A 27,657-nucleotide genomic window follows, 5' to 3' on the forward strand; every position below is an offset into this window, starting at 1 on the left:
ACGCATGCAAGTGATGGAAATCAAGCACGGTGAGTTTAAATTTATCTTTCACAACGTTTTTCCGCTGCTGCTACCAACCAGGGATGAAACGTTCAACCACCAGCTATAAACCGACCAGCCTGGCAGCTGAAGTTCTTCGAAGTCAGAGTATGCAGCACGCACCCTATTTTCATTTTACTTTGTGCAAACGAGAGAAGAAATTGGCCATTTTATCAAGGATTTTGAAAGTTGCCCCAAGCGGGTAGAGGCAGTGACGCATCGCGCGCTAGTGAACAGAGAAGAAACAAGAACGCAACGCTGCTTGCCATCGGAAACGGAAATCGAACCGCGTCATCTGGCCATTTTTTTCGCATCAAAATCCGTCGGAATCCTTTCGCACCTTCTTCCCTCTCCCTCGTACGGTTGAAAAAAGCCAGCCAGAATGGGCGCGAGAAAGTGATGAACATGTATATAAATATTCAAGAGTGCACCCCTGACCCGGTTACCAAGTGATGTGACAACGCAAACGCCGTTCTTCTGGATGCGTTCTGTTCCGAGTGTGAAGATTTGTGGCTAATCCTGTACGTGCAGAAGGTATATATTTTGCAAAGCAACGTAGCGAAGGGGCCGGAGCGGAACTTGCTTACAAGCGCTTCCGCTGCGTCTCTGGTCCAAGCGCGTAAATACGCCAGAAGAGAGCAGTGGCTAGTGTTGCTTTGCTTGCTGCGCTGTTGTACGGTGTGTGTGGCATTACGCACACGCACACGCGTACGCTCCCGTGCGATAGCGTTGAAGCTGGAAAAGGTTAGTGTGTTGTGTTCCGTAATATGTCCAAAAATTTCATCCAAGTCGGAACCAGTGGGACATGGGACGGTAAAAAAGTGTAATTAAAACAATTTGTTTTTAAAGAAAGACAATCAAAATGGCCGCCGTGCGGTGCTGCAAATTCCGGAAAGTGTGTGTCCGATCGGCAGAAGGATTAGCATACTAACCGTGCGAGAAGATCGGTGGTCACGGTTTAATACGTGTTTATGCTGCCCCTATGGTGCTGCTGTGCCATCGGTAATAATCATCATCATCGTCATCATCGTCATCCTGCCCGTCCACGGTGAGAATCTATTTTTGCGAGCGGCGGTAATTGGCCGTGCGCGTTTTTGCGCGATGGTAAAGGCAAAAATTCGCGTGTGTACAGCGAGACGACCGATCAGCGACGACGGGTTTTTGGGCACGGTGGTGTTGGTGATTCTTTGCACTTCCCGTCTGGTGCTGCCGGTTTAGGGTTAGCGCTTCCCTTTTGCTGTTTTTGCCAAACATTATATTTTTACGATTTAGATTTTTGGGATTGCTTTTCGACGAAGACACCTTTCAAGAGTGTGTCCATGTGTGCGTGTGTCATTGCAGCGAACGAAAGTGTACATATGTGTGTGTGTATATATGTGAATGTGTGCGTGCGTGTGTATACGTTCTTAGGGGCAATGTTTACAATGATTCATTAATTCTTTAGATGCACCTGCTTTGCTGGCGTTATTTCGGCGCAAATAGCTAAAGTAATTTTGTTGTTGTTGTTGTTATCTTCACATACTTTATCACCGCCGCATCGTGTGCAGTAATAACAAACGAAGAAAATGCGTGAAAATCCCAATGACGTGAGTCCGCAAGTGTGGAAAGAGTGGATCCTGGAGGCGATACGGCGCATCCGGTTCCAGAAGCAGCGTCCTAGCATACAGCGCATCTGCCAGGCCATCGGCAGTCATCACAAGTTCCACGAGGACATTGTGGCGGAAAAGCTAGAGGAAGCAGTCGAGGCCGGTTCGGTGCTGAAGGTGTACAACAAGGGCTTACATTCGTACAAAGCGCCCACCTCCACGCAGCGGCGCGTCATCGAAGTTACGAACGACAGCAACCTGTCCCGGTTGGTGGCGAAAGCGGTCCGTGATCTGGGCGAGTTCGATGGGTCGTCACAGAAATCGATCGAAAACTATGTACAGCAGACGAACAACCTTCGCATAGCGACCGACACTGACTACAAGAGTGTCATCCGCAACGCGATCCGGATCGCCCTCGGCGAGGACACGATAATGCAGGAAGGTCGGCTGTTCAAACCGGGTCCAGTGTTCAAACCCATCACCAAACGCAAATCGACCTCGCCCAAAAAGCGTGGCAGCAAGCATTTAGATGTAAGTGCTAAAAGGCTCGGACCGTGCTCACCTGCAGACACACGACATTGGTTTAATGTTTTGTTTTTCTTCCCTTCTCTTAGCGCTCCTCCGACGGTAGCATTTGTGTGGTATGCCAGGAGGCGGACGGTAACGCGTCCGACGAGGAGTGTGAAGCACTTACCAGCTGTAGCAGTTGTGGAGCAGGGCTGCACGACAGCTGTGCAACCGGAAATGGGCACAGCAGCAGAACGGTGACGCTGTCGCGCTTGCTGGAAAAGGGCAACATTTGGCACTGTGAAGAGTGCAAGGTGTGCGATGCCTGCGCAAATCAGGACGACGACGAGGACGGTGTGAAAGGTGTTTGTTTGCTGGACTGTTGGAGTTGTAAGAAACATTTTCACCTTTCCTGTCTTAATCCGCCACTGTCGGAGATAAAGAAATGCAAAACCGCTTGGAGGTAATTGTTGCTTTAAGTGCGATCGAGAACATTGTACTAGATGTGTTTATTTATCTTTTAGGTGCTCTGATTGCTTAAATCAATCCAGGGACAGTGATAGAAAGTCCAGCATAATGCGACCACTAACGGGTGAAAAGAAGCGAAAAAGGTGTGCATAACTGAAATCATCTAGTATTTTGAAAGATATGTTCAATTAAATCGTTCTTTCCCTTCAACAGATTACTCACTGGCGAAAAAGATCCAAAGGGGAGTACAGAAGTTATCAGTCTACCAGTACCTTACAAAAATCCATACGATTCAACCAATGAAGATGCTATAGGTAAGCAGCTGCCGTGAAAAACTGCATTGTTTTGAGGTGTAATAATGAATTATATTTGTCTCGTAGAAAAACAAACCCTCCCAGAAGGCGTGACCCAGCAGGACGCCGAACTGTACAAGCACGTTCGCGAGCAGTCGACCAAGATTGTCGTGGGTGTATCGAAGACAGCTAGCAAATATAACAATAACAACAGTGAACGTGGTCGGCATTTCTCACCCGATCGTCCCAATCACCAGACCGCGAAAAGTATTCTCCAGCAATCGCCATCGAAACTGATGGCAGCGCAGGATCGTTGTCCGGCAGCGATAGAATTTGGGAAGTATGAAATCGAAACGTGGTATTCAAGTCCCTTCCCGCAGGAATATGCCAGGTAAGGCAAAACGATATGGCAATACGATTGAATGACATTTACTAAGGTGTTTCGTGTGTTCCTTCCTTTCGCTAGACTGCCGAAGCTGTTTTTGTGTGAGTTCTGCCTAAAGTACACCAAGAGTAAGGCGGTACTGCAACGGCATCAGGACAAATGTTCCTGGCGCAATCCGCCCGGTACGGAGATCTATCGCCACGATGGTGTGTCCGTGTTCGAGGTGGATGGAAATGCGAACAAAATCTACTGTCAGAATCTGTGCCTGCTGGCGAAACTGTTCCTGGACCACAAAACACTCTACTATGACGTGGAACCGTTTCTGTTTTACGTGCTGACGCGGTACGATCGCAAGGGCTACCACTTGGTGGGGTATTTCTCGAAGGAAAAGCACTGTCAGCAGAAGTACAACGTGTCATGCATTATGACGATGCCACAGTACCAGCGCCAAGGGTACGGTCGGTTTCTGATCGATTTCAGTTACCTGCTCAGCCGCGAAGAAGGTCAACCGGGTACGCCGGAAAAACCGCTTTCCGATCTTGGCCGGGTGTCCTATTACGCGTACTGGAAATCGACCGTGCTGAACTATCTGCATGCATACCGGTGTCGTTCGGAGGAGACCGATGGTGCCAGTTCCCGATCACGGGTACCCTTCTCGATACAGCAAATCTCACAGGAAACTGGCATGGTTATACCGGATATTGTGCTTGCACTGCAGCTGTTATCCTTCATCAAGTACCGCAAGATCGATCGCGGTGGTGGCTTTAAAGTGTACCAGCCACTCATATGCATCGATTGGCGGCAGGTAGATAAGCAGCACGAGCGCATGGTACGTTCCAGGGCACGCCTTGCCATTGAGAAGGAATGTCTTCGATGGACGCCACTGTTTCTGTCTAGTACGGCATCATTTTCCGAGCTTGATGGTAGTAACATTCCAATGGATGTGATCGAAACGACCGCTGATACTGAGCCTGCCGCTAGCCGCATTAGTACCGTCAGTCCAAAACTGGAAGAAGAATCGGACCACGAGAAGGAGCAAAACAAAGCATCACGAAATGTTACGCTGAGGGGTGATAGTGCAGCCTCGCAACAGCTGCCACATCGAAAGGGAGAATCTGGTAGAAGAAAAAAGCGTGGAAGAGAGCTCTCACCAGTGGCTTCGGACACTGTTACTCCGCGTGTCACTAGCGACGTAGTTACAGGCGGTACCCGTAACAGATCGCATGCACTGAAACTGGAAGAAAACACGGATGAAGATGAAACTGTGGTCGCTGCCCTTACTTCACGCAACATGACTACCGGGATTGCTGGACGAAAAAGAGGTCGGGCAGTGCAGGAGAAAGAGGCTATCAAAACGGGAAGTGTCAACACGTTCGAAAGGTTACGCAAGCGACGTAGGTTGGATTCGGAAGAGACCGTAGAGGAAAAAACGCCCGCTTACAGCAATCTGGTGAAGGACGCCTCGCCCATATCGGGCAGGGTTAGTGGTTTACGAAGAAAGCGTTTAAATATAAGGCTTTCCGATTCCGAGCAGGAAGTTGATTCGGAACGATCAAGACCTGTGAGTGAATCAAGAACGAAATCCATCAAACAGCCGGCACGCGATGGAGATACAGTAAATGGTGGTGTGTTCGGTCGCAACAGCAACGTTTCGAATGCTAGAGACACGCCGCTGATCGACGAGCCTGAACAAGTATCGTCACCGGTAGTCGCTGGGATTGCCAAACGGGCGGGCGGTACCGGAATGCGAAACTCCAAACGCTTAGCCAGTAGTCCGGCTAACACAATCGAAAGCGAAGAACAGACCGAAACGATACAGCAACCGGCTGTAGAGAAAACGAAACCATTTCGAAGCTCCTCAACCGCCGGAACGGTGAGGCAAAAACAACATCACACAGTTCCTGAAGCAGCGCCCTATGCGTTACCTTGCTCATCGTCCTCATCGTCCGTTGCGGCTTCTCCCACGAAGAAGGAAGCAACTGCAGCAAGCGTTAATGCCAACAGTGCGAACGGTAATAAGTTACGCCATAAAACTTCCCCTACATCAGGCGCTGGGCGTAGCCATAAGAAACGGCAAGGCAAGAAGATGATCGTACCCGTAGCGGATGCAAGTGAGGATTATTCATCGGGTGAAGCAGACGATGAAATGGAGGAGGAAACTCGTAGTGCACCAGCAACAATAGCACCAACCATTTCGAAGAAATCTCCCACTAAAACCACATCGCTTGCTGCGACCACCGTAAACAATGGTACAACGCTACCGAAAGTGTCACCACGTGCTGCACCACGCGATCATTCGTTAAGCCCGAACGGAAAGGCATCGAAAATTGAAGGTTCAAAGAGTAAGACAATAAACGAGCGACGTGTGAAGGACGAAAATACGGAGGTTGTTCCCAATAGAACAACTACGACTACGTCCGCGATATCATCGTACACGAAGCCAGCCAACAATGATAGCAGCACTCAACAAACCGCACAAGAAAGTACGGTAGCTTTGCCAAAAGCGTCAGAAAGTACAAGCACCAGTACAAGCCCAAACAGTTCGACACAACCTGCGGAAGCTGCAAATGCAGTGGCTGCTTCCAGTTCCAAAGAGAATACGGTGAAGGTAGAATCCAGTCCACAGACGAACCGAGTATCTGTGGAAGGTAGCAGCGTGATTAGTAGACCGACCGGATTGGCAGCCGGTGCCATACAGCAGAGTAAGGAAAATGTCACCATTAAGGCTGAACAGAAGGAAGGAGTCATTCTGCAGGCACCTTCATCCGCACCAGTTACACCGGAGAAAAAGGATACCAACCGATCGGTGGCAAATAAAGAGCCTTACGTACGAACCGCCCCGAAAGCATCTCCTGACCAGGGGAAAAATGATACTTCAAAGGTAACGTCACAAAGCAGTAGCGTTATAAGCGAGGCACCGCTAGTGAATGGAGTAGAGATCAACGAGAAAATCTCTGTGATAACCGAATCAAAAAACTGTCTCACAACAAATGATGCAACGCCGACGCAGTCGGGAGTGTCGGATACCGTTGAGCCGTCGAAGATAGTCGGCAGCCAAGGTTCCGGTGGTGGTGGTGGTGGTGATGGTGGTAACGCTTCCGGACCGTGTGTAACTCCTGAGAAGAAGACCGTCGGGACGGGCACGACAACGATAGTGGATGGTCAGTCGAATGGTGCTCAGTGTTCCCCCAAGCAAAAGGTTACAAACGATGCCGACAACAGTACAAACCGATCATCCGTAGATCGTGCTGGAAGTAGTGCTAACAATACGGCCAGCGTGTTGAAGATAAATGAAAACTACGATAAACATCATCACAGTCAACAGCAACAGCACACGGAACCGCTCCGTAATCGCCCGAAAGTAATTGTGGACAGTATCTCTAGCACGGGTGAAAGTAAAGCGAAGGAAGATTCGGCTACAGACGCTACAAAAACAACCGAAGTTATCCGGCCAAGGGAAGATTGCAGTACGTCTGGTGGTACTGTTAAGGAGAGCAACGGCAAAGACGTTACCGGTGGTGGTAGTAATGATTCGGGAATAATTCAACAAACATCGGCAATCGTACCGGCAGGGAATAATACCACTAGCAGCAGCACTGCTGCACCGACGATGCATGAGCTGGCAATGCACAAGAAAAAGTTCATGAAAACGATGGACAACTCGAGTGACACATCCCAACAGCAAGCAACGAAACCATTGGCAATTGGAAACGAAAAATCGGATCAGTCTGTTATTAAGCAGACGGATGAGGTGACCAATGCGAAGATAGCTAACGTGGCACAGGCCGCGATTGGCAGCAGTGCAAATGTACCTGTTTCCTTAGCCGGAACAACGATGGCACAGGACGCAGCATGTGTTTCTGGTGCAGATGTTAAGAAGGAAAAATCACCAACAAAATCACCCCCTAATGCTGCAATCTCTTCAACGGTAGCGTCTGTGTCCACAGCCTCGTCAAAGGGTGTAAAAAACGAATCGTTTAAAATGGTATCCTCGCACAGCGGCAGCGTCAGCAAGGGTTCTGACAGTTACGTCGTCAGCACGGCTACTTCCTGTGCAACGGCAGTTGTAACAAGCGCTTCTGCCACACAGCTGCACCAATCATTAGCGGATGGTGGAAAGCGAAGTACAACAGATGCAAATGCGGTGGTAGGATACGGGCCGGAATCGAAGGTGGAATCAAAACGAGCGAAAGATAAATACACTGCTGGAAGTAGTTCGTCTGCTATCAACACTAATATCGTAGCTGCTCCAGTAAGCATACCGGAAGAAGGTGGCCAGATTGGAGGTAAGACGAGCCGTAGTAACTCATCGTCGTCCTCTGCAAGCGAACAACTGCCGCAGGTCGGAAAACGTTCCGGTTCCAGCTCGTCTACCAGTTCTTCGTCGGGTACGAGTGGCACTAAGGGAGAGCATCCTTCATCGTCCGCGAGTACAACGATGAACACCGTTGCACCCGTAACCGCAGCTTCCAAGCGCGCGGAAGCAAGTGCACGTAAGGAAGCGATGAAGCAAAATGCGGTAGCGACGTACGGCAGTAATAGTAATCCAGGTGCTAACAGCAACACCGCAATCAGTAATCACTGCAAAGTAGTGCAGCCGGACAGTCATCCGCTACATCAACAGCAGCCACAACAGCATCAGCAGCAGCATCCGCAGCAGCACACGCAGCAACATCCGCCACAACATCAGCAGAATCCTCATCAACATCCGCATCAACAGCAGCACCATCAGCAGCAGCAATCGGCCCAACAGCATTATCACATGAGCGCGAAATCATCATCGAACATGTCGCCCTTGTTGATGGACGGTGCGGGAGTTGCTGGATCTTCAATGCAGGGTGTCGGTGGCATGGGTTCTGCTGGTCTAGCAGCAAACAACATACCTGCCAGCTCGGCACCGTCCGTTGGAGTGACAGGAAATGTTCACGGCGGAAGTATGATGATGTCTGCCGGTCCTGGGATGGGACCGACGAGTGCCAGTGGTAGCAGCACACTGATGGGAATGAACAATGCATCGTCGTGCCGAACGGACAAACATCCGTCCAAGCATTCGATGCATGATCCGAAGACGACTATCGACTTAAACAAGATGACGTCCCAGTTTCCCGGTATTAATCAGCTACCGAGTTACGCTACTTCCCAGTACTGGCCGCTGGATCCTTACTACCAGAGCTACAATCTTACGCATCTGGACACGAGCAGTCAAAAGTCACCGAACAAGTTCCATCTCGATCTAGCCACCACCATGGCGTACGGAAGCTTTCCCTCCAACCTATATCCTTCGTTCCAGCACCAGGAGCAACAGTATCAACAAGTTGCGCAAGCACCATCAACGCCTGCCTACCAGCCGAAGGAACGGAATAACGTCAAGTCGGACCGCAAGGGCACCAATTCCGGCAGCGGCAGTACGCTTGAGTCGACCTCATCATCGTCCTCGGGCGGAACGAAACATGGGAAATCATCTTCTAAATCCAACTCGAACGCTGCTGCAACCGATGATGGTAGCAAGTTTAAGGGTAACAACGCTGCGGACGTTCATCATCTAGCGCAACATTCCTCGCAACAGCAGCAACAGCAACAACAGCATCAGCAGCAACAACAGCAACTGTGCCCGTCACAGTACGACACGGGATTGCTGTGTGCGAAAGCGAACCAATATCATCATCTGTCCTCAGCACAGATCGTACAGCATCCGCATCAACTTGCTCAACAACATCACCAACAACAGCAACAGCAGCAGCAGCAACATCAACAGCAGCATCAACATCATCAACATCAACAGCAGCACCATCAGCAACACCAACATCAACAGCAGCAACAACATTCACAGCACGCGCAACAGCAGCACAAATCGATCCCGAAGGGCAAAAATGACGCGAAGCTTAACGATTCCTCGTGCATGGTTGCCGGTGCAGCAAAGTCTTCACCCACCGTGACCGATCCGGCCGCATCGTGTCACGCTTCGGTACAGCAGCAAACGATGCACCTGATGGGTAATGCTACGGGACAGAAGCCGGGCGGTTTCCCGGGCGAAACCGATCTGCATGGTGATGGTGGGGCAACGGCCGGTGCACAGCCCGACCTGAAGCAGCAGGGTACACCGGGTGCGGGCGGTGAACATTCCATCGGTGTGTACACGCCAGAATCGACGACGTCGAACTCGGTGCAGAGTTTGCACCAGTACGGTCAGTGCGAGATAGACGTAAGTCAGCTGGGATTGGAATCGCCGGCTAGTATAGCGAGCGATGTTACCTCCCAGAACTCAGCCGATGCAATCCGACCGCCCAGCGTAGTATCACAGCACGGTGGCACAATCGGAGGACCATATTCGGACTGTTCCGTGCATCAGCAGCAGCAGCAGCTGCAGCAGCATCAGTCACAAATGCACATGGCGATGCATACGCACGTGCCGGAAACGAGTCCGCAGCATCCACCGCAGCAGATGACAATAATAGCCAACAATAGTGGCGGTAGTGGTGGCGCTAGTGGAGGTGGCTCCGGAAACGGAGGCAGCAGTCGCGGTAAGCAGCAACATCCATCGCAGCAACATCTCGCTCAGCAGCAGCAGATAGGGCATGGTGGAAACAGTGGTACAGCGGGTCGGTCACAACGAGCGTCCACACCGAAAGTAAGTCGCAATACGCCGACACCGGGCGCACAACAGGCACGACACCAGAGTCGCACCACACCACCCATGGTTAGCAATGTGATACAACCGATCGTAAGCCCCGGCCATCATCAACAGCAGCAGCAACACCAACAGCAGCAGCAGCAACAGCAACAGGCAGCAATGCAGGCAGCTTCCTTGAATCAGCAGCAGCAGCAACAGCAACAACATCAGCAACAGCTAGCGCTTCAGCAGCAGATGCACCAAACGTACGGTACAATCACGGGACAGTCGCTGAACCATCAGGCACACGGTCAGAACATGCATCAGGCTGCGGCCAGCAGCGGTTACCTGGGCGCTCAGCTGGCACTGACCGGTCAAGCGCCACCCTATCCGCAATCACCAACGTCGTACGGTAGCGTGATCCAGCACCGAATGTCCAACAACCACACACCGGCCAGCTTGCATAGTCCGCAGCAGCGTCTCGGTGCATCGCCCGTTTCGTCGTGTGCCGTCTCGTCGGCCAACAACTTTTACGTGCAGCAACAGCAACAGTCCGGTGGCGTTACACACCCCGGCTCCCACACACCGATCCCGCAGGCGCCAACACCCGCACCAACGCCAACACCAACACCGACCCCACAGCTCGAACCACAGTCCTGCCAAGGTGGTCCGCCCGGTGGGACCGGCCAGCAGCTCCAGCAGCAAGGTCCGCAAATATCTTGCCTCTCCAAGCTGCAGCAACTAACGACGAATGTGGACATCTGTAACTCTCCCGTCACGCCACCACCATCCGCTCATCACGCCCCCCATCCCCATGGTGGACCGCCGGGTGGGAGTGGAGCGACCGGTGCCAGCAATGCCAATCCAGCAGCCGGCGGTGGTGCCGGTGGACATATGGTGGCGGCACAAAACGTTGTCCGAAACATATCCACCCCACCGGTGTCGATCCATTCGGCACAAATGTCCACGATCAACTATCACAAATACTATACGGGCAACATGAACATGCCGACGATCGCACAAAATGCCGTCGCAGCAGCGGCCGTTGCCGGTGCTGCCCGGCGCAATGCGGCGGCCGCATCGTCCGCCCAAATCCAGCACATGGCAGCAGCGGCCAATCGTTCGAACAGCGTTAGCCCGAATGTGGCGATCAGCACCAATCTGATGTCGCCGTACGGTTCGCTGAACGGGTACCGGATGACGACGGCCGGCCAGTCACCGGGAACCGGTGGCTACATTGGCAATCCGGCCGCTGGTTTCATCCAAAATTCAGCCCAACTCGGCCCGGTACAGATGGGTGTGATGAACATGCAGTCCCAGTATCAGGATCCGAGCGCCATACAACGTGCGCAACAGAACTCCATGTACTCATCCTACTCGGCCTATCTGCCTCCGATGAGGCGCTAAGCAGGGGAGTTTTATCGCAAGGAAAGTTTCGCTTTTGAGGCTGTGCAAAATAGAAAACACGAAGGTGTTTTTTTTTTAGGAACGGGCACGAACATGAAGCAGATCTTACGCGCCTTACCCTCAGATCTTAAAACAAAAACAACCGTCATTATGAAACAAATTTGTGTTTGCCATCTATATGTGTATGTATGCACTCGGCGGTGGGTTTTTAATGTTTGTTTGTGTATTGCATATTATGTTGTGATGCGAGGTGATAATGAAACCTCCACTATATATTGAATTATGTTGAGTACGTATCCACATCTACCTAGTAAGCTCGATATTTTATTTCACCCTCACATAGGCGCGCCTTCTACGTTAGTCAACTGGCCCGGCTGGTCCGTTTGTACTGCTCTCCGTCAAGCGTATCTAATTCAAATGCACATACACACCCCGTATTGTTAGGAATGTAGGGTTTACGGTAGGACTAGCAAAACAACAACAAAAAAAACCAGACGCGATCATCCACCTCCACAAAAGGAGTAGAGGATCACCATTTTAGATACGCATGTAAAGATAGATAAAGTATGAAAACAAAACAAAAAAATCACAGTAGCAGAGATAAACAGTGTTTGCCAAGAGAGAGACAGAGAGAGTAGTGTGCAACACGTGTTGTTGGTGTAGAACCACAGGATAATCAAAGCAGGCTTGTACATTATTGAAGAAACATCATCTCGATTATCAGCTATATCGGATAAGTATTCCTATTTTACGATTCCTTCCCTTGGTTTGTATCGGTTTAGTTACGCTGCAGAGAGCGATGGTCTCGAATTTTAGTGCGCATATTAGGTGGGAGTTGTAGGAAAGAAGGGTGTTTTAACACGAAAAGACACGAACGAGAAAGGGTCCGCCGCAGTCCATTCTCGATAGCGTACAACGTCTCGCGTCTCTCGCTCCAGTGGTTAAGTTAATAGTTTTTGGGCAACAAGGGTATCAACATACTGCTGTTGCAGCAGGCCCCCTACCCGTTTGTTTGTCTCCGGTGTCTGATGCATCTGGCTGCCAACGGTGGTTCGCACCCGCCGTGCAGTCCTGGTGCGCCGATGGTACCGAACTTAGGGAGGAAGATCTGCATACAGCGTTTCCTTTTAAGTCATATGTAGGTAAGCAAACGATGGGTGTTACTATTGAAAGGCACACAACATACATACATACATACCAGGTTAAGTTATGACATATTGGCCGCAGTTGCAGTGTGCGTACGACTTGTGACCTGGAGTTTGAATACATTTGAGCAAACGATTACAACCTGCTTGCGAAAGCATATAAATGAGCGCGTTAATACAGAATATTAGAAATTGATTAATAACACTGTACACACTTACATACATCATACACGCGCGCGCGCAAGTTGTTTGAAAGATATAATAAACAAACAAATCAATCTACACAAAAATGCACGACGCGGGAATCGACTTTCTTTTCCGTAATCGTTTGAAAGAATGTGGATTCAGAGTGGTTGTGTCCGGGAAGTGCAAGTAACTTGGGTCTCTCTGTAGAGCTGAGCACAAGACCAAGGCTTTAAAGCTTCGTTGTTAGAAACTTATCGCGATAATAGACATTTTCTATTTAGGTTCATGGAAGATCAATACAAGGGAGCTATTTAAATGCTTCTGTTATAGAGACCATTTCGATTTCGATACCTCTTATGGGGACTACCCATTAGCTACATCCTTGATCTTGATAGTGGATTTTAAATGCTCACGACTGTTTTGCTAAATTTCAATCCATCCAACAGTCAACATATGAATTTGTTCGATTATAAATGACTTTTTTTTTATTTATGTCCTATTCACATTTCTACTGCAAAGCAGGGCGATTCAGGTCTCTTCATCTGGTTTGTCGTCTTCGGTGTTATTCAGCCACTGGATCTGCATCGGGAGTAGATCACCCCATCGACTAGCCTTGGCACATCGGTGCACAATTCTACGAAGATACAAACAGAATATGAGAACCGTGAAAACTCACCATAAACTCTATGCTTCCCAACACTTACTGGCCATGTTTCGACGTCGTAAAAGCAACGTCACGCAACTTGCCATCCGAGGCACATACGTGACAGACGCAATGCTTCGAACGAACAGCCGTCGGTCGTACCAGACGTGGAAACGCTTGAGCACTATCCGGGGGACCTTTTCGATATACCAGGTATGAGTAAAGTATGCTCCCATACTGATGTCCATCGGAGGATGGAAAACTGCGCGTGTAGGTGGCCTCGAAGTTGCAGGGCGTACCGTCGTCTTTCATTATACGTGGGCAGGACATCGAGTGGGGACACTGGAAGCAAAATGGGAAGTTGTATTCAAGTGGAATGGAACAACGAGTTGAATCTTCATCCAACGATTTACCGGCGCAAATAGATGTTTCTCGTCCGTATCATGATTGCGACGAATGTGGTTACGAATACCTTCCAACAGCTGGAAGCCCGCGTTCGAACCTTGCTCGACCAAAATCAAATACTTATCGAACGTATTGTACAGCTGGTCCGCTAGTTCATACAGTCGCCGGCGGGATGGTTGATCAAAGAGCGCGAATGAACTCAACACAATATCATATTTCCGTTCCGGGTTGGCCGGTAGAAACTGTCTGTAGAACACATTCCGCACCATCGTTGCTTTGTTGGGATCGCCCTGGCGCAACACCAGCTCAGCAAGATCGTTCATATGGCGCGATTTATCCACCGAAAGAATCTCAAACAGGTGTTCCCGCCAGAAATCTGTCACAGCCCACGTACCGGTTCCGACACCTGCGCCAAAGTCGAGAAAGCTTCGAGGCTTCAGTTCAGGATCGCGTTGTTTGATTTCGGTAAAGATGCGCTTCAGTACGGCATATTCAGCATCCGCGCGTCCGATCAACTGTGTAAGACAGCTGTACTCGTCGTGCATGTCAAACACGGTTGAACTCTGTCGACGGGCACTGGAAGGCATCCGGTCGCTGGTTCTGTTCGTGCCGCGGTTGGTTGTTGTATCGATCGGGTACCATTTGCGCGATCGAACACAATTGTTCAAACGTTGTCCGTCCGCAATGAGACTCTTGACGGGATAGTCTTTAACACACTTGACGATCGCATCATGTATTTCCGGCACTACAGCCGTGTTGTTACATTTGATCCGTCCACGATGTTTGCGTGGCTTTAATCCATGCTCGATGATTTCCTTTTCGGTGGTCGAATCGAGCTCACATTTAACTTTGGTAGTGTAGTGCAGTTTGCCAAACGTTGCCGAACATAGCTGTAAACTTTTTGTACTTAATATCCTTTCACAGTGTGACCTAAAACTGCCGAGAAAAATACTCATCGTATCGCGTTGTATAAGCAATAGGTGCGAGCCGGTATTTGTTGGTAGCGTGTTGATGTTTATTTGAACGTTTGTTTACATTTACACCGAACAGCTGTCATTGCATTGACAGCGCTGGCGGCCTACTGGGTGCAAGATTTTTGCAAGAGCTCTGCGCCGGATAAACAAGTTTCGGCGGCTAAATATAAATCACTTTTAAATGCTTTTTTTGTAATTTAACAACAAAACGAGCATCTTATGCTTTAACGAAAATTTATTTTTCAAACGAAACAACAGTTCATACGACAGCTTCATCGTAATCTTCAATATCGTCACCGGCATCGATCTCTGCCTCAAGCGATGGATTGATCGATCCTCCGACCGTTTCACCTGGCTTCATCACTTTCACACCCTTGTCACCTATCCGCAAGCAATTGAACGATCTGCGAAACAAAAAAAAAAGACTTCGTATCAAATCCGCATATCCTCCCCGGATCCTTTCCTTAAGAATGGCTTTACCTAGAAAACAGCTCATAACCCTCAAAGTTACCGTTCATCTCCATGCACACGTGCATGTTGCGTCCGACAAAGTAAACATCGTAGAAGTTAGCACACACTTCGATGAAGTCAAACCGGGGCGGATGTACGCAGATCGGTTTCGGGTTCTTGCCGCTGATGCGATTCTTCGTCAGTACGCGATTGTTGAAAATCATGCGAAACTCAAAGGCAAAGTCCTCCGGAATGTAGGTTAGATTAGCACACCCATTCATGCTGAAAACACCTGTGAGAGGAAAATGCGTGGAGCAGTGAAAAGTGAAATATAGGGCACTGGATGATATTCGTTCTTACCTAAACAGCAGCTACAGATTCCGTGGAGACATTTGCATGGATTGGCAGAACCGAATGGAGCCGCTGAGAAGGAAGGAAGCTGCTTGCCTTCCGCATGAATATCGTCGTTTTCCTTCGTTTTGGCCAGTGCTATCGGATGGAGACGCAAAGTGTAGTGAGTGTATTAGTCATGCCACAAAACCTGTTTTAATCTTTGCCTCAGTGAAGACAGTTTTGCCAGAAAGTGAATATTTCACAATTCAACGAACTTACAGCGTAACACGGCTCGTAATTCCACAGCAGACGAAGGTTCCCAATCGTGTTTGTAAATATCCTCAGTAACTTCGGAAGATCCTGTTCTTGAAAGTGCAGTTCCCAAACTGGGCAGAACGCCAAGCACACTCAGCAACACCGGCAGTAAACAACACGCAACCGTCAACACACGATCAGTCATCGTCGCACAGTGAATTCAAACGAAAGTGAAATTACTCCCGAACGTGTTCTTCCTTCGATGGACACGCGGAACGCCAAAAGAGAAACTGACCAACGTTGCCGCGAGTGAAATTGTCTTTTGTCACCGCCGTGCAGAGTGGTGAGATTGGATGAGCTCTTTAGCAAAACAACAAAAAAAAGGTAGGTGAAAACTCGTGAGATGCCTGCAGCGAGATGCTGTGCTGCTGTGTTCGGTCGTCTGCTTTTATCTGGCCACTACCACTCGCGAGGCTGTTGGAGGATGCACATATACAAAGGTACGCATTGTGTTTTATTTTTTTTATTTCAACCCTTATCTAACTCTGCGACAACAAACGGTAGACTTGAATGCTGGCGAAAGTGGGACCTTCGTTTTGTAATTATAATATTCACAAACCGAGTGACTACACTACTACTCGTTATGATAAGCATATCTTGTTGGAAGTGGAAATGAAACATCGGCCATTGATGCAATTTTTTTCCCGTCAGGCAATGGGATTTACTTGCGACTACTTAAGTTGCTTCCAGAAATGTTGCAATCGGGAAAACTTTATCGGAACTTCATTTCTCGTTAACACTGTGTAAAAATGCGGGTTTTACGTGGGGAACACACACACAGATGATTAGTGACAAGCGGCATTAATGCAATTGGAACCTGCATTTGTTTAATAATTAGACACCGGTTAAAACGGTTTTGTGATGGTGATGAGCGGTATGACCAAAGTGTTTCATAACCGATACACTTAAGTGATCATTAATTTAACAAACAAATAATATAATTAACGACTATTGAGACTCGATTTGCCAGTGGCGGATAGGGGCCGCCCGAAAATGAAAGAATTTGAGAATGCCTCTCGGTCAGTTCTTCCATAAGTTAACCCCGGACGGCTCGGGCACAGTGAAGTGGATGCAAAAAAAAAACCGTCCTCATTGAAGTTTGTCGATCTTGTTACCTTCTTTAGTTTTGTGGTCTCAACATCCATTCTGCTAAGGGCCTCCAAGCAGCCTGCCACTGCCCTAGAGACGGGAGGAAAGCTTTGAGATTTTATATTCGCATGATCTGGACCAGTTTCTACAAACGATATGGAAAAATTTTCTGAGATGAGTTACTTCTTTTGGCAATAATTTCCGAAGAGGAAAAATTTTAGAAACATCACATGCTTGACGTCCTAGGTTGCGTCTAGACATACAGCAAAGTTTAGAGTCTCGTCGATAGACAAGTGGATCTTGTCAGTCTTCGAGAAAGATGCAATGATCATCGTGGGATCAAATTGCTAGATTGTAATATTTCGGATACTGCAATTACCACGTCAAACTCCCAAAAATCCAAGCTGTACTCCTTCAATAGAACAGGGACAAATTTCTTTCCATTTACTCTCCATCAAAGCAGCTACATGTTGATGTGCTTTTCATAGTTCAAGATACGGTTTTATTTGCTTTCGTATGTCTTTAATTTCTACATCGTAACATACCGTCAACAAAAATAAAATCGAAATAAGTCAAAAACGAACGTTGGTGTTCTCTAACACCACCTGTATGTTTTCTTGCTCTCTTAACACCTCTAACCAACAAAGTCTCCAAAAGCAAGGGAATAAGCGTGGGGATAGCAATATGAGGGGGCAGGGAATACAAAAACAGAAAAAAACCCGATTTAGTTGAAACATAAACTGTTGGCGGTGTTCCTTTGCACTGTCGTTCGTTTGTTCTGTGATTTGCGCCCATTTCCTTTGCTACATTGCTTATGTTCTTTCCTAGTCGCCTCACTGTTGTCACTGCCATTGTTGTTAATTCCTTGCAGAATAGAAGTGGCCCCTCTCTTCCGTTCCGTTCAGGTTTCCCCTTTTCCATTCCTTCATGTACGTTTGCATACATATCACAGACATTTGTTTTCTAGTACGGTTCATCTTTCTTAACTTCCCAATCCATTTTGTTTTGCTTAATTGATCACTTCCCAGGCCTTAAGTCTCTTCACTTGCTTTACCTCTCCTATCTCGCTATAGCGGGCTTAGCCCATGTCCCGTTTTGGTCTTACTGATAGAACGCAACGACTCGTCTAGCCGAGCAGCTAGTACCCTGTTCCCATTCGAAATATTATTGTGCGCCATGTGCTTGTGTTTTGACGAGTTCCCACCGTGTCGTGACCATTTTGCGATAATTGATATGAAGCTCTGCTTCTACTGCTGCATATGCCTGCCTGTTTGCGATAGTAATGTCCACAGAAATGCAATTCGATTGCACATTCATACACGTACGAGGACGTTTCCGCACGTAAGATCACACCACAATGTACCTAATTTATTGCAGACAGTGAAGGGACCCCGAAAGATCGCTCGAAACTGAAAGTTTTTTTGTTTTGTCTAGTGTTATTAATTTAAAAACCCTACACGCGCTACACATCCTCGCATCCTTCCATTTCGTTCATCCAATTGAGCTAATGAGGAAAACCAAACGATAAGCTATGGCACCAATAGATGACGAATTACATGATCGGAGACAGTCAATAAAAAGAAAACCGAATTATTTACAACACAATGAAGCGTAAGTAGGGTACGAGAGAAACACAAAACATTCGCAAGCAAAATGGTTGTAAACTCTCTCCAAAAAACCGCTATTCATCCTGTTGCTACCCTTCATTTGTTGAGCAAACGTTTCGTTAAACTTTCGCCTACACTTTCTACATTTACGTTTGTTCTACCGTTTTTGTATGTAAATCTAATCGACGCGGTTTTCTTTTTTATTTTGTCAGCAAACTGCTATATCGAGATAAATGGTTTCAAAAACAAAACTAAAAGAAAGAACCGAAAGGCAAGCGGAACCGTGCACACGCTGATTGCGCTTAGTCGCGTACAAAAATACATTAGCGGGCCCCTAAAAAAACGGTTCCGTTAGGCGGCGGGCGGGTTTATCTTCCTTTTTAAGATGGGTAGCAAAAGCAAACGAAACAAGAATTTGTTTTCCGCACGCTTTTCGTCGCGGTTGGGAGGTTATTGTTGTTTTTAGTTCTATTCCTGTAGGCTAATATGGATACTACTTGACTTGACAATGTTTCCCTTACATCTTCCATCATATCGGCCCTCGTTCGGTGAATGTTTGCTTTAACCGTTCTATTATATTGCTATTAGTTTGCCTGTTTGAAGGAACTAACTTCAAGCGGCGGCCCACACAGTTGGTGTCCTTTCGGGGGGTGGAAAAAACGGGGAAGAAAAGCATGATCGTGGCGGTGGCGGTTTTTTGGCATTTCTGTTCTGTAGAGTGTTGTCCCGCAACCCGCATATGTACTGTATATAAAAAAGCTACTACTTTTGATGGTCAACGACCAACAAACGATGACATACACACATCATCATCATCATCATCATCATCATAATCGAACTAGTTTTACGGATTTTTAACTATTAAAACAAATACAAATCACTCGTAGATACCGTGGCTTATCATCTCAGCAAAACCCTGCTGCGTTAAATGCATCTTCTGAGTGAACTATACCGCCCCGCACTACACTTTCTCACCTCAGCTAGTGCGCTTCTCACTAGGTTGTATCTATTTTGTTTCTATTAAATTAGTTATCAAACTAAACGTCACGAAAAAAAAGTTAATAATAAATTAAAGATCAACAACGAAACACGTTCTGCTAAAGGTACAAAATCACACATGCGCCCACAGCGACGCATTTCATATCTTCCCACCAAAACACCTAACATTTCCCAAAGACTTGTGGTCTTTTCTTCCTCGTTGCCGGCAACTTATCTCCCCGATCCACGTTTGTCTGTTGCTGTCTCTGTCTCTCTCTATTCTCTCATTGATGGGTTTCTTACACGTAAGGTTCCATGTGCTGTCTGCTATCGGGAGCATTCATGCCGAACGTTATCCGCCTACCCTACTCATAAAGCTTGCTATGTAGCGTCCTCGTGGAAGTACTGTTGATTTAAACTACCACTGTCTTCGAGCACGCTGCTGGCACCGTCCGCAATCATTGCGCCCAGTAACCCATGTTCGTCCGCTCCGCTACCTTCCGTCGCCGAGTCCTGGATCAACAGTGAGAGCGTTTCCAAACTTTTGCGCACCTTAATGATCTGCTCCAGGTTCGAGTTTAGTACGATCTGAGCTTCCTCCTTGCTCTTGCTGTGCAATCGCTTCTGCCACCGGAGTACATCGAGATAAAAGTCAGTATCGTCACCCTGAAAATATAGAGAAGCATCTTTCTAGATGAGCAGATCTTACACGTGGGGGGGGGGGGGGGCAGAAAAACAATCCAAGCTTACCAATCGAATGGGTGGCGCGGCTAGACGGGCCTGTAAAGCGTGAATCTTGTACGCCAGAAAGCAGGAAAACAGAGCCAGCAGGACAGCCAATATTAATCCTATGTGTATAATACCAAAATCGGAGGGAAGGATGTGCCGGAGCTTTTGCTTAATAAGGGACAGTTTGCTACGGCCGGCACCGTCACCGTAAACACCACGGGCAGTACCACCACCGCCCATCCCATCACCGATCAAACCACCCGCCAGCATCGGTATCGTTTTATCACCCTTCAACCCTTCCAGTGCACCGGCCGCAACCGCCACCTTGAGAATGGCCGGACTTTTCACGATTGCGGGCGATTTGAGCAGCAGTTCCTTTTTAAGTTTCTTCTGTTTTTGCAGCACGGTGGAATCTGCGAAAAGGAGCGATGATGAAGAATTAAAATGTCTCAAACCATTAAACACATTCAAACAAACTCACCATCGGACGAATGGTTCGTACCGCCACCTTCGGTCATATTCAACTGCTTCTCGTGAGAGTCTCCCGAGTCGAGCAGATCGGGCATTTCGTCCTTCCCGTGGAACGAACTTTCGTTACCATCGTAGCAACTGCTGTCCTCATCCAACGAACCTTCCGAACCTTCCGCGTGCAACGGTGCCAGCCGGCTATGCTGGATACTGCCCAACGAGTCGCTCATTGGCGTTGTTGCCCTTTCCCACACGCTGCACATCAGATAGTAGGCGGCTTCCCGGCTTAGAAAGCTTCCGAACACGTGCCGATCGTCGCGTGTCTTCACACCGACCGCATTCGGGAACATGTAGGCCGTCTTCTCACGCGATATGTCCAGCACGGAAACGGTCGGGATGAGTAGCTGAGAAGATTAAGGAGATTTATTTTATCATTTTGCTTCATATCAGTGTTGCCCATCATCGGTACGATGTTTACCTTCGTTACATAGCCAAACACGTTCGAGTAGAAGGCGAAATAGTTCTGCGTAATGTAAAGATAACCCTGCAGGAGGATGTCGCCAACAAGAGCGCAGGAAAAATCTGTAACAAGCAATGATACTTAGCGATCGATCTTTTCACGTGGATCAAGAAGTAATGGCTCACAAACTTACAATCCAGCACGACCTCATCGTCCGGCACCTGTGCGAAATGTTGGGCAAACTTTTTCTGCTCCCATGATATACCACCCTCCTTCTTCTTGTGGTGCTTTTCCGGCTTGTCGACGGTGTCCCGCGTGCTGCTGAACGATTTCAGTGGATGTGGACTAGAGCTGCGTATCGTGGACGACCGTGCCGACGGTGATAGCGATTTGAGCGATCTGTTAATAGGAGGAAAAAAACACAACAAAAACACCAATTAGAAACAGTAAAATGCATTCATTCTCTTCCTTTCCCGCTTTCCAATCACCCTCACCCTATCTAACGACCTTGGAGGGATTGCATTGTACCGATATGTACGCCCTTATTGACTTCCGACACCGCACACGCGACGAAGGTCAAGATCAACGAGCGAATAATATTACAATCGATGCGGAACAGACCATCCAGACCATGCACCGTCCATTATTTATCGATGAGAAAGGATGCATACGGCCTGCAGTAGCATCATCATCATCATCATCAGACCGATTGGGAATGCCAATCAAGAACAGCTGTTTCTATTCGATACCGGACACACGGTGCGGACGGCATAGTGCCACACGTGTGTGTTCCTGCGAAAGGTGTCAAGATACAACATCGTAACAAGATGTACTAATTCAATTTACATTCCATTTGCATCTGATTAGTAGCTGCAGGGGTGCCGGGGTTGGACGTCTATTTTCCCGCTGGTTTACTAGTTACCAGCTATGACCATTTTCCTTCACTTTGCGTGCATAACAAGTTCTAGTGAAACCATAACAGATTTAATGGTCAAATTGGTCCACTTTTAACGCGTCGGAGGCGGTTTTTATTTATCGTTTGTTTAAGCAACTGCTAAAGAGCTGCAAACGGGGGGAGCATGCATTAATTTTTCCTCGAAACATTTTACAACCTTAATAATCGCATAACTACGTTAGTGAAACGTATGCCCGAATCGATTATACAACAGTAATTACAAGCGTACCTTCTATATACTGCTTATCAAAAAAAAAAAAATGAAAACTTCATCTTCTCAACTTCGCTTATCCACTGATATCCACTATCAGCATTAGTGTGGTATTAACATTCCTGCTAAAATATAAACTAACTGATAAAGGTGTTCCCCCCGAATGCCCCAACATCGTGACCGGGTGCGAATTGAAAAAATTCTACCTCTTTTGCGGATTATCGCGTGTCTGACCACAAATTGAACTTAATTAATTTTTTAAGCTCACACGAAACAAATTTAGGTGAGGTTTTGTTTTTCATTAAAATATGTATGTTTTTTTTTCTATTTCAAGGTTACATAGGTTGATTTGTCCATGCATTAAAAATAAGTCTGTAACTATATTTTTTTTTTAGAAAAAAAAACATCTTCTCAATTCCACTTAAGTTACCCTCTCGAGATTTGGTTTGACTTGGGAACAATTTACGCAAAAGTATCATTACATTCAATTCCGAGTGTACGGCACAGTAATATACGCACTCCACAATGATCCAATAAGCCGATTATGGCGAACGTTTCGACGTTCCAAATGATAAAGAATCGGGGTGCAATCGACAGCTTTAAAGCTATGACATCACAGATGAGCATAAAGATTTCTTTTTGGTTTTTACGATGGTTAGTCTGAGTTTAACCACCCAACAAAAAAGAATGTCTTCGTCAGGTGTAAAACAGTAAAAGCAAAAAGGGGAAACTAAAGCAAATAAACATGCAGCGTTTAGCGTTTAATAGAAGCTTACCGTGTTTAAGGAGATGGATGTTTAACCTAATCACCGAAACTTTGCGGATAAATGAAAGCGACACACCTTCTTCTTCTACGATGATTTCGACATGATTCACATGATTGATGATGTCTCGCCCGCGCTATTAACGCTATTGTTTATGCACCATTTTATTACCCCGGACGTGGATGGTCTCCTTTGCTTCACGAATGTTACAATAAAAGAAACGTTGCATTTGGCGCCCAACACGAACTAGGTGATTCGAATTTAATTGTTAATGGGCTAATGGATTCATTGTTTCAGTGATGTTCATCATATCCGGGCATGAATGTAACTGACACTTCATGCTTCTATTGCAATATTAATGTAGCTTTAATTTAAAAATATTTATACATTGTTCCAACTATTTATCCTTCAGACACCAGAAATGGAGTCTTTTTTTACAAGGAGTTTGAAATCTTCAAAAGATTCCCACTCAGTAAAAAAAAGACTCCTTGGCCTCTTTGTACCCTCCCACGGAATGGCCTCGCGATATTACTTCATGGGAGGGGCAGTACTGTGGCACTAGAATCCGCTTTGTTACACACTACCAACATTTGGAGTCTGAAAGGACCTTCCTGAAATCTGAAGTCTAAAAGGACCTGAAGGACGGCTGACTCTCTTGAGCCAATAGCAGTATTGGTTGATGATTGAGTTCAAATCCTGATTCAAAAAAATGACAAGGTGTCTCTTGAGTGAACTCGTTCAGGTTATTCGCAGAATTCTTCTTCTTTTGTGACACAAAAACCACAAGATTTTGAGCTACAATTTCTGGCATTCCTTGATTTTTAATTAGCCGCAGGAAGATAGTCAGTTCTGCGTAAATGGAGTACGGTCCTTATTGGACTTGATACCAGATCCTGTCATGTAGATACCGACACCGGCAGAATTATCCCACTTTATTAAGTCAATACTAGTGCAGTATACTACAGATCCGCAATTGCAGTAGAGATTACTACTTCTTCGCGCCTTTCTTATCTAACCCCTGGCGAAATTGTGGTATTTGATAATGATCAACGATAGAATGGTATCGTGATCATTAAAAAACAAGTATTTGTTGTACACAAATATATCAAAAGAAATATTTAACTTGTCATAGTTCGATTGTTCTTAATTGTAACTTGTAACCTACCGATAGAGTGCGCTGTGCTTGCGCAACCGAACACCGGACCCTTCCGAATCATCATTGGTAGCGATGTTCGGTGTCGAAAAGGCTGGAGTTAAAGGCATCTTGGAACAGAGTTAAGAATCCGTACTCTGACAACGATCCCTGTACAACACGTTCAATGCTCTGTATGTTTCACCACTCCACACTCAATATCCACACTTCAATATGGAAAATTCTATCTCTTCTAAGCTCCTTTTGATCTGTATCAAAACGCTCGAGATCACAGTTTACAGCTTATCATTGCATTGCACCCAACAGCACGACGATAAACGACACACGTTCAGCAACACAAATGCACACACTTCAAACGATTAATATCCACTAGCGGTTCCAGACGCAAGTGCAATGCCGGCAGTAGCTGCAACACCACGATAACAAAATCAACAAACGAAACCTTTTCGCGGCCAAGTCAATTTTCCATTCACTGCGATGAAAGAAATGTCAATTTCTCGTCGGCGTCTAATCGTCGTGATGCGCTCTCGTACCAAAACGTGTGTGTCGGTTGGAAGCGATTTCAATCAACAACAAGTGTGTGCCTTCAACGAAGGCCCCGTCGTCATCGGTTCAGAATTGGAGCAACCAAACAACAACAAACATGGCACACAAAAACCAAAGAAGGCAACGCACGAGCAAACGAAGGAAAAGAAGTATTTCATCTCGTCTTGACGTTTTGTGCGGTGTGAAACGTGCCCGTGCCACTTCCTGCTGTTGGACTGCTCGGGAGGAAAAAGTATTGCAATCGGAAGAATGTTTTATAAAGGGCTTGATTTTGTTAACAAGCTGACAAATGTTTAACTTATTTCACTGATAACCACCGAAAACTAGCTCCACATACACATAGGAACACACGCGAGCACACATCAAGATAAAACTAGGGGAAAAATGATACCGTTTTGCCGTTCGTCAACGCATTAAACTTGAATTCATGCTGGCGGCAATTGTTCAACATGCACTTCTTGGTGTCTCGACACCGTCGGCTGAGTACGCACTTCGGTGTCAATTAAGTCCGCGCGGTCTCGGCAATCGATTTGTGAGCGCATAATGCCGGCCCTAAATATCACGCAAACACGGTCAGTGATGGTGGTGGGGCACGGCCAACCACATAACTAAAGGCCATTGTCGGTCTGCTCGGTAGATATCTTGCTCGGGGCATGTTTAATTTCAGAAAACGATCACACGATGCGCATAGAGCATTTTTGTCTACTCTCGTGCTGCTGCGATTAAAAACAATAGCAAACACACACACGATCACACGTCTGCACAATGACAGATCGCACTGTTTATAAACAATAACCAACCACTATTTCTAAACGCTGCGGCACAACTTTGCATTTACGGATGCGAAACAATGGCGGTGGCTGTAAATAGGATATAGCCTGATCGCTTTCACACGTCACACGATCACGAGTTGAATGAAACCGTGCGATTGTGGCAATTTCTGTTTGAGCCAAACACGCGACGCTACCGACTGATCCTGATGCCACTTGAGAACTGAACTGTCATCTTGCAGTTTGAGCGCTAGAAGTCTAGCTAAGAAAGTTCGATTCCTATCGCAATCCACAAAAAAAAACAACGGCACCCGGCAGCCCAACCATAGTACGCATCTTTCCCTCTCGCTTTTTGATAAGGATTATCTTATCAATACGATGCCACTATCGCATCGCATCCTCTGCGGTGCAGGAACGAAAGCGGGTGTGCGTATGTGTAGATGGTTAGTTCATCCTCCGACCTATAGTACCAATAATCGAAGTAGAATTTTGTTTTTTTTTCGCCCCATCGTAAACCCGGGACGATATGATGGGTGTAAGCGCAATAAAACCAAATCCCTATCCAACCCCCTATTTTTTCGGCCATTAGTCGACAGTTTTGTGGCATTGCTCAAAACGAAAAATAGAAATCATATGCGATCGGTTCATATTTGCTAAATCATCACATTTTTCCTTGCGTTTCTATTCCCGAACTGACCCACTGCTGCGTGCGGAAGTATTTTATTTCTATTCGCCAACGATACGCGGACGGCCACAACACCTTCTTTTCTGCGCGATAAGGACAGCACACCGGTGGTTTGTACCCAAGATGGGCATACCCGGCTTAATTGCGGTGCAAACGTAACAAACCCTGCGCGCGTTAGCGGCACATCACCTGCCTTTATTTTGAGATAAAAACAAACGCAATGTCCCACCTTCCTTCTTCCTATCGATACACTATATTGGGGAGTGTTTTGATACGATCAGAAGCTGCAGCATTTTGTGAAAACAGTCCACACCTGGCCGTCATGAACAGGTCTCGTGCCTTCGTTGGGATTATACAGGGCGAAAGGAAAAATAGCGATAAGCTATCAGGTTATTGCTCACGTGGAACGTGGAAATTTGCAACCAACCAATCGCGAAGCATGTTTTCCGGTTGCTGGTTTTACGTGAGACATCCTCGTAATCCTTTCTTCCTGCTGCTCGAGAGATAGAGAGAACCTTTGTGTGCTTTTTTTTTGCATACGTTGATACGTAATGAAACGAGATAGAAAAGGTGTGTCTTGCGGGTTGCACACCTGGCGAGTTGGTGAAGCACACAGGTGACACCAATGACTGATAAGCGACGACTCGGGGTTTAGACACGCTATTACTCGCCACCAGGTTTCAAGATTGGACAGGAAGGGAAATTTGACGAGATACATTATCAATAATAATTAAATAGTTTTATTAAATTTCATTTAACAGTTCTGCATACAGAAAGATACCCGTACCATACAGTTTATGACTCGTGCGCAGTATTATCGTACGCCATTAGTCATAAGTCGATTGGTGCGTTACAAACATGCGTTTATCGCATTGAATGATTCACACCTTAAATCAAACAGATAACACTTGGAAACCGTTTGTTACTTGGGAGAAATTCGGCCAGTGAGTCATCCCTGCTCTAATACTACCCAATTTACTTAAGCCACGCATACTAAATTAACACCCCTGAAGGTATGCAACCGTTACTTACTTAGGATCGCTCTTCGCTGTCGAATGACTAGGGCTGCGTGAGAGTACATTCAGGTGGGCCGCACCCTCCGGTTGTCCACCGGGGGTTTCCACACTGCTGAGAGGTTCTATCGTGGAGGACAGTGGTAGTGGACGCGTCCCCAGTCCAACGCTGTTGGCGGATCTGTGCGGGGGAAAAAAGAGAAAACAAAAACGAAACTCTGTGTCAAAATGGTGCGATAGTTTATGCAAAACTGATATGTATTACAAAAAGAGAAAGAAAACATGTACATATTGTATAACGTACAACTAGAACACATAAACAATCAAGCACAAGCTAATTACTATACGGGTAAAGGATGATGTATGCATGCAAAACGTCCCTTCCATAACATGTGGCGTTACCCGTTTGCTACACGAACTACATCGAATATATAACTTTTGAGTGGCCCAACTCTTCCTCTTCCTTTGCGCATATTAACGCAC

The 27,657-nt window shown here is 46.9% G+C and overlaps 5 protein-coding genes across 17 annotated transcripts in view; 2 read left to right on the forward strand and 3 right to left on the reverse strand.

The window, feature by feature from the left end:
* The first annotated feature begins 94 nt into the window (after positions 1-94).
* LOC125774668 (serine-rich adhesin for platelets-like) lies at positions 95-12,734 on the forward strand. Of its 3 annotated transcripts, none has more exons than XM_049444808.1 (7): positions 95-1,087; positions 1,587-2,156; positions 2,240-2,595; positions 2,657-2,743; positions 2,814-2,914; positions 2,981-3,284; positions 3,360-12,734. In XM_049444808.1, exons 2-7 carry the CDS (start codon positions 1,605-1,607, stop codon positions 11,293-11,295), a joined length of 9,336 nt encoding a protein of 3,111 aa, XP_049300765.1. In that variant the 5' UTR covers positions 95-1,087; positions 1,587-1,604; the 3' UTR covers positions 11,296-12,734. The 3 variants fall into 3 exon arrangements, with proteins under 3 accessions (XP_049300765.1, XP_049300764.1, XP_049300766.1); XM_049444807.1 differs by having other exon boundaries at positions 95-783; XM_049444809.1 differs by having other exon boundaries at positions 95-573.
* Positions 12,735-13,084: 350 nt separating this feature from the next.
* LOC125774706 (methyltransferase-like protein 17, mitochondrial) lies at positions 13,085-14,751 on the reverse strand. Its single transcript, XM_049444876.1, has 3 exons — positions 13,683-14,751; positions 13,331-13,611; positions 13,085-13,260 (listed from the first exon to the last, which is right to left on the reverse strand). The coding sequence occupies exons 1-3, from the start codon at positions 14,628-14,630 to the stop codon at positions 13,155-13,157; spliced, it is 1,335 nt and encodes a 444-aa protein (XP_049300833.1). The 5' UTR covers positions 14,631-14,751; the 3' UTR covers positions 13,085-13,154.
* Positions 14,752-14,776: 25 nt separating this feature from the next.
* Positions 14,777-16,095, reverse strand: LOC125774723 (uncharacterized). The gene is made up of 4 exons (XM_049444897.1): positions 15,711-16,095; positions 15,459-15,587; positions 15,129-15,390; positions 14,777-15,052 (listed from the first exon to the last, which is right to left on the reverse strand). The coding sequence occupies exons 1-4, from the start codon at positions 15,889-15,891 to the stop codon at positions 14,908-14,910; spliced, it is 717 nt and encodes a 238-aa protein (XP_049300854.1). The 5' UTR covers positions 15,892-16,095; the 3' UTR covers positions 14,777-14,907.
* The window catches only part of LOC125774675 (ras GTPase-activating protein 1), a 44,633-nt gene continuing 33,055 nt past the window's right edge, over positions 16,080-27,657 (forward strand). Inside the window, exon 1 of the mRNA XM_049444830.1 lies at positions 16,080-16,186. The gene's annotated coding sequence lies outside the window, so the exon portion shown is untranslated. The remainder of the gene's footprint in view (positions 16,187-27,657) is intronic.
* The window catches only part of LOC125774682 (GRAM domain-containing protein 2B-like), a 31,737-nt gene continuing 21,389 nt past the window's right edge, over positions 17,310-27,657 (reverse strand). For all 11 annotated transcript variants that reach the window (XM_049444849.1, XM_049444848.1, XM_049444851.1 and 8 more), the window contains 6 exons: positions 27,194-27,355; positions 21,271-21,476; positions 21,096-21,199; positions 20,631-21,021; positions 20,171-20,562; positions 17,310-20,086 (listed from right to left, as the gene is read on the reverse strand). In XM_049444849.1, the coding sequence (XP_049300806.1) occupies positions 19,802-20,086; positions 20,171-20,562; positions 20,631-21,021; positions 21,096-21,199; positions 21,271-21,476; positions 27,194-27,355 (1,540 nt within the window). In that variant the 3' untranslated portion in view covers positions 17,310-19,801. The remainder of the gene's footprint in view (positions 20,087-20,170; positions 20,563-20,630; positions 21,022-21,095; positions 21,200-21,270; positions 21,477-27,193; positions 27,356-27,657) is intronic.

Source organism: Anopheles funestus, chromosome 2RL (assembly GCF_943734845.2).
Source record: "Anopheles funestus chromosome 2RL, idAnoFuneDA-416_04, whole genome shotgun sequence".
NCBI lineage: Eukaryota > Metazoa > Arthropoda > Insecta > Diptera > Culicidae > Anopheles > Anopheles funestus.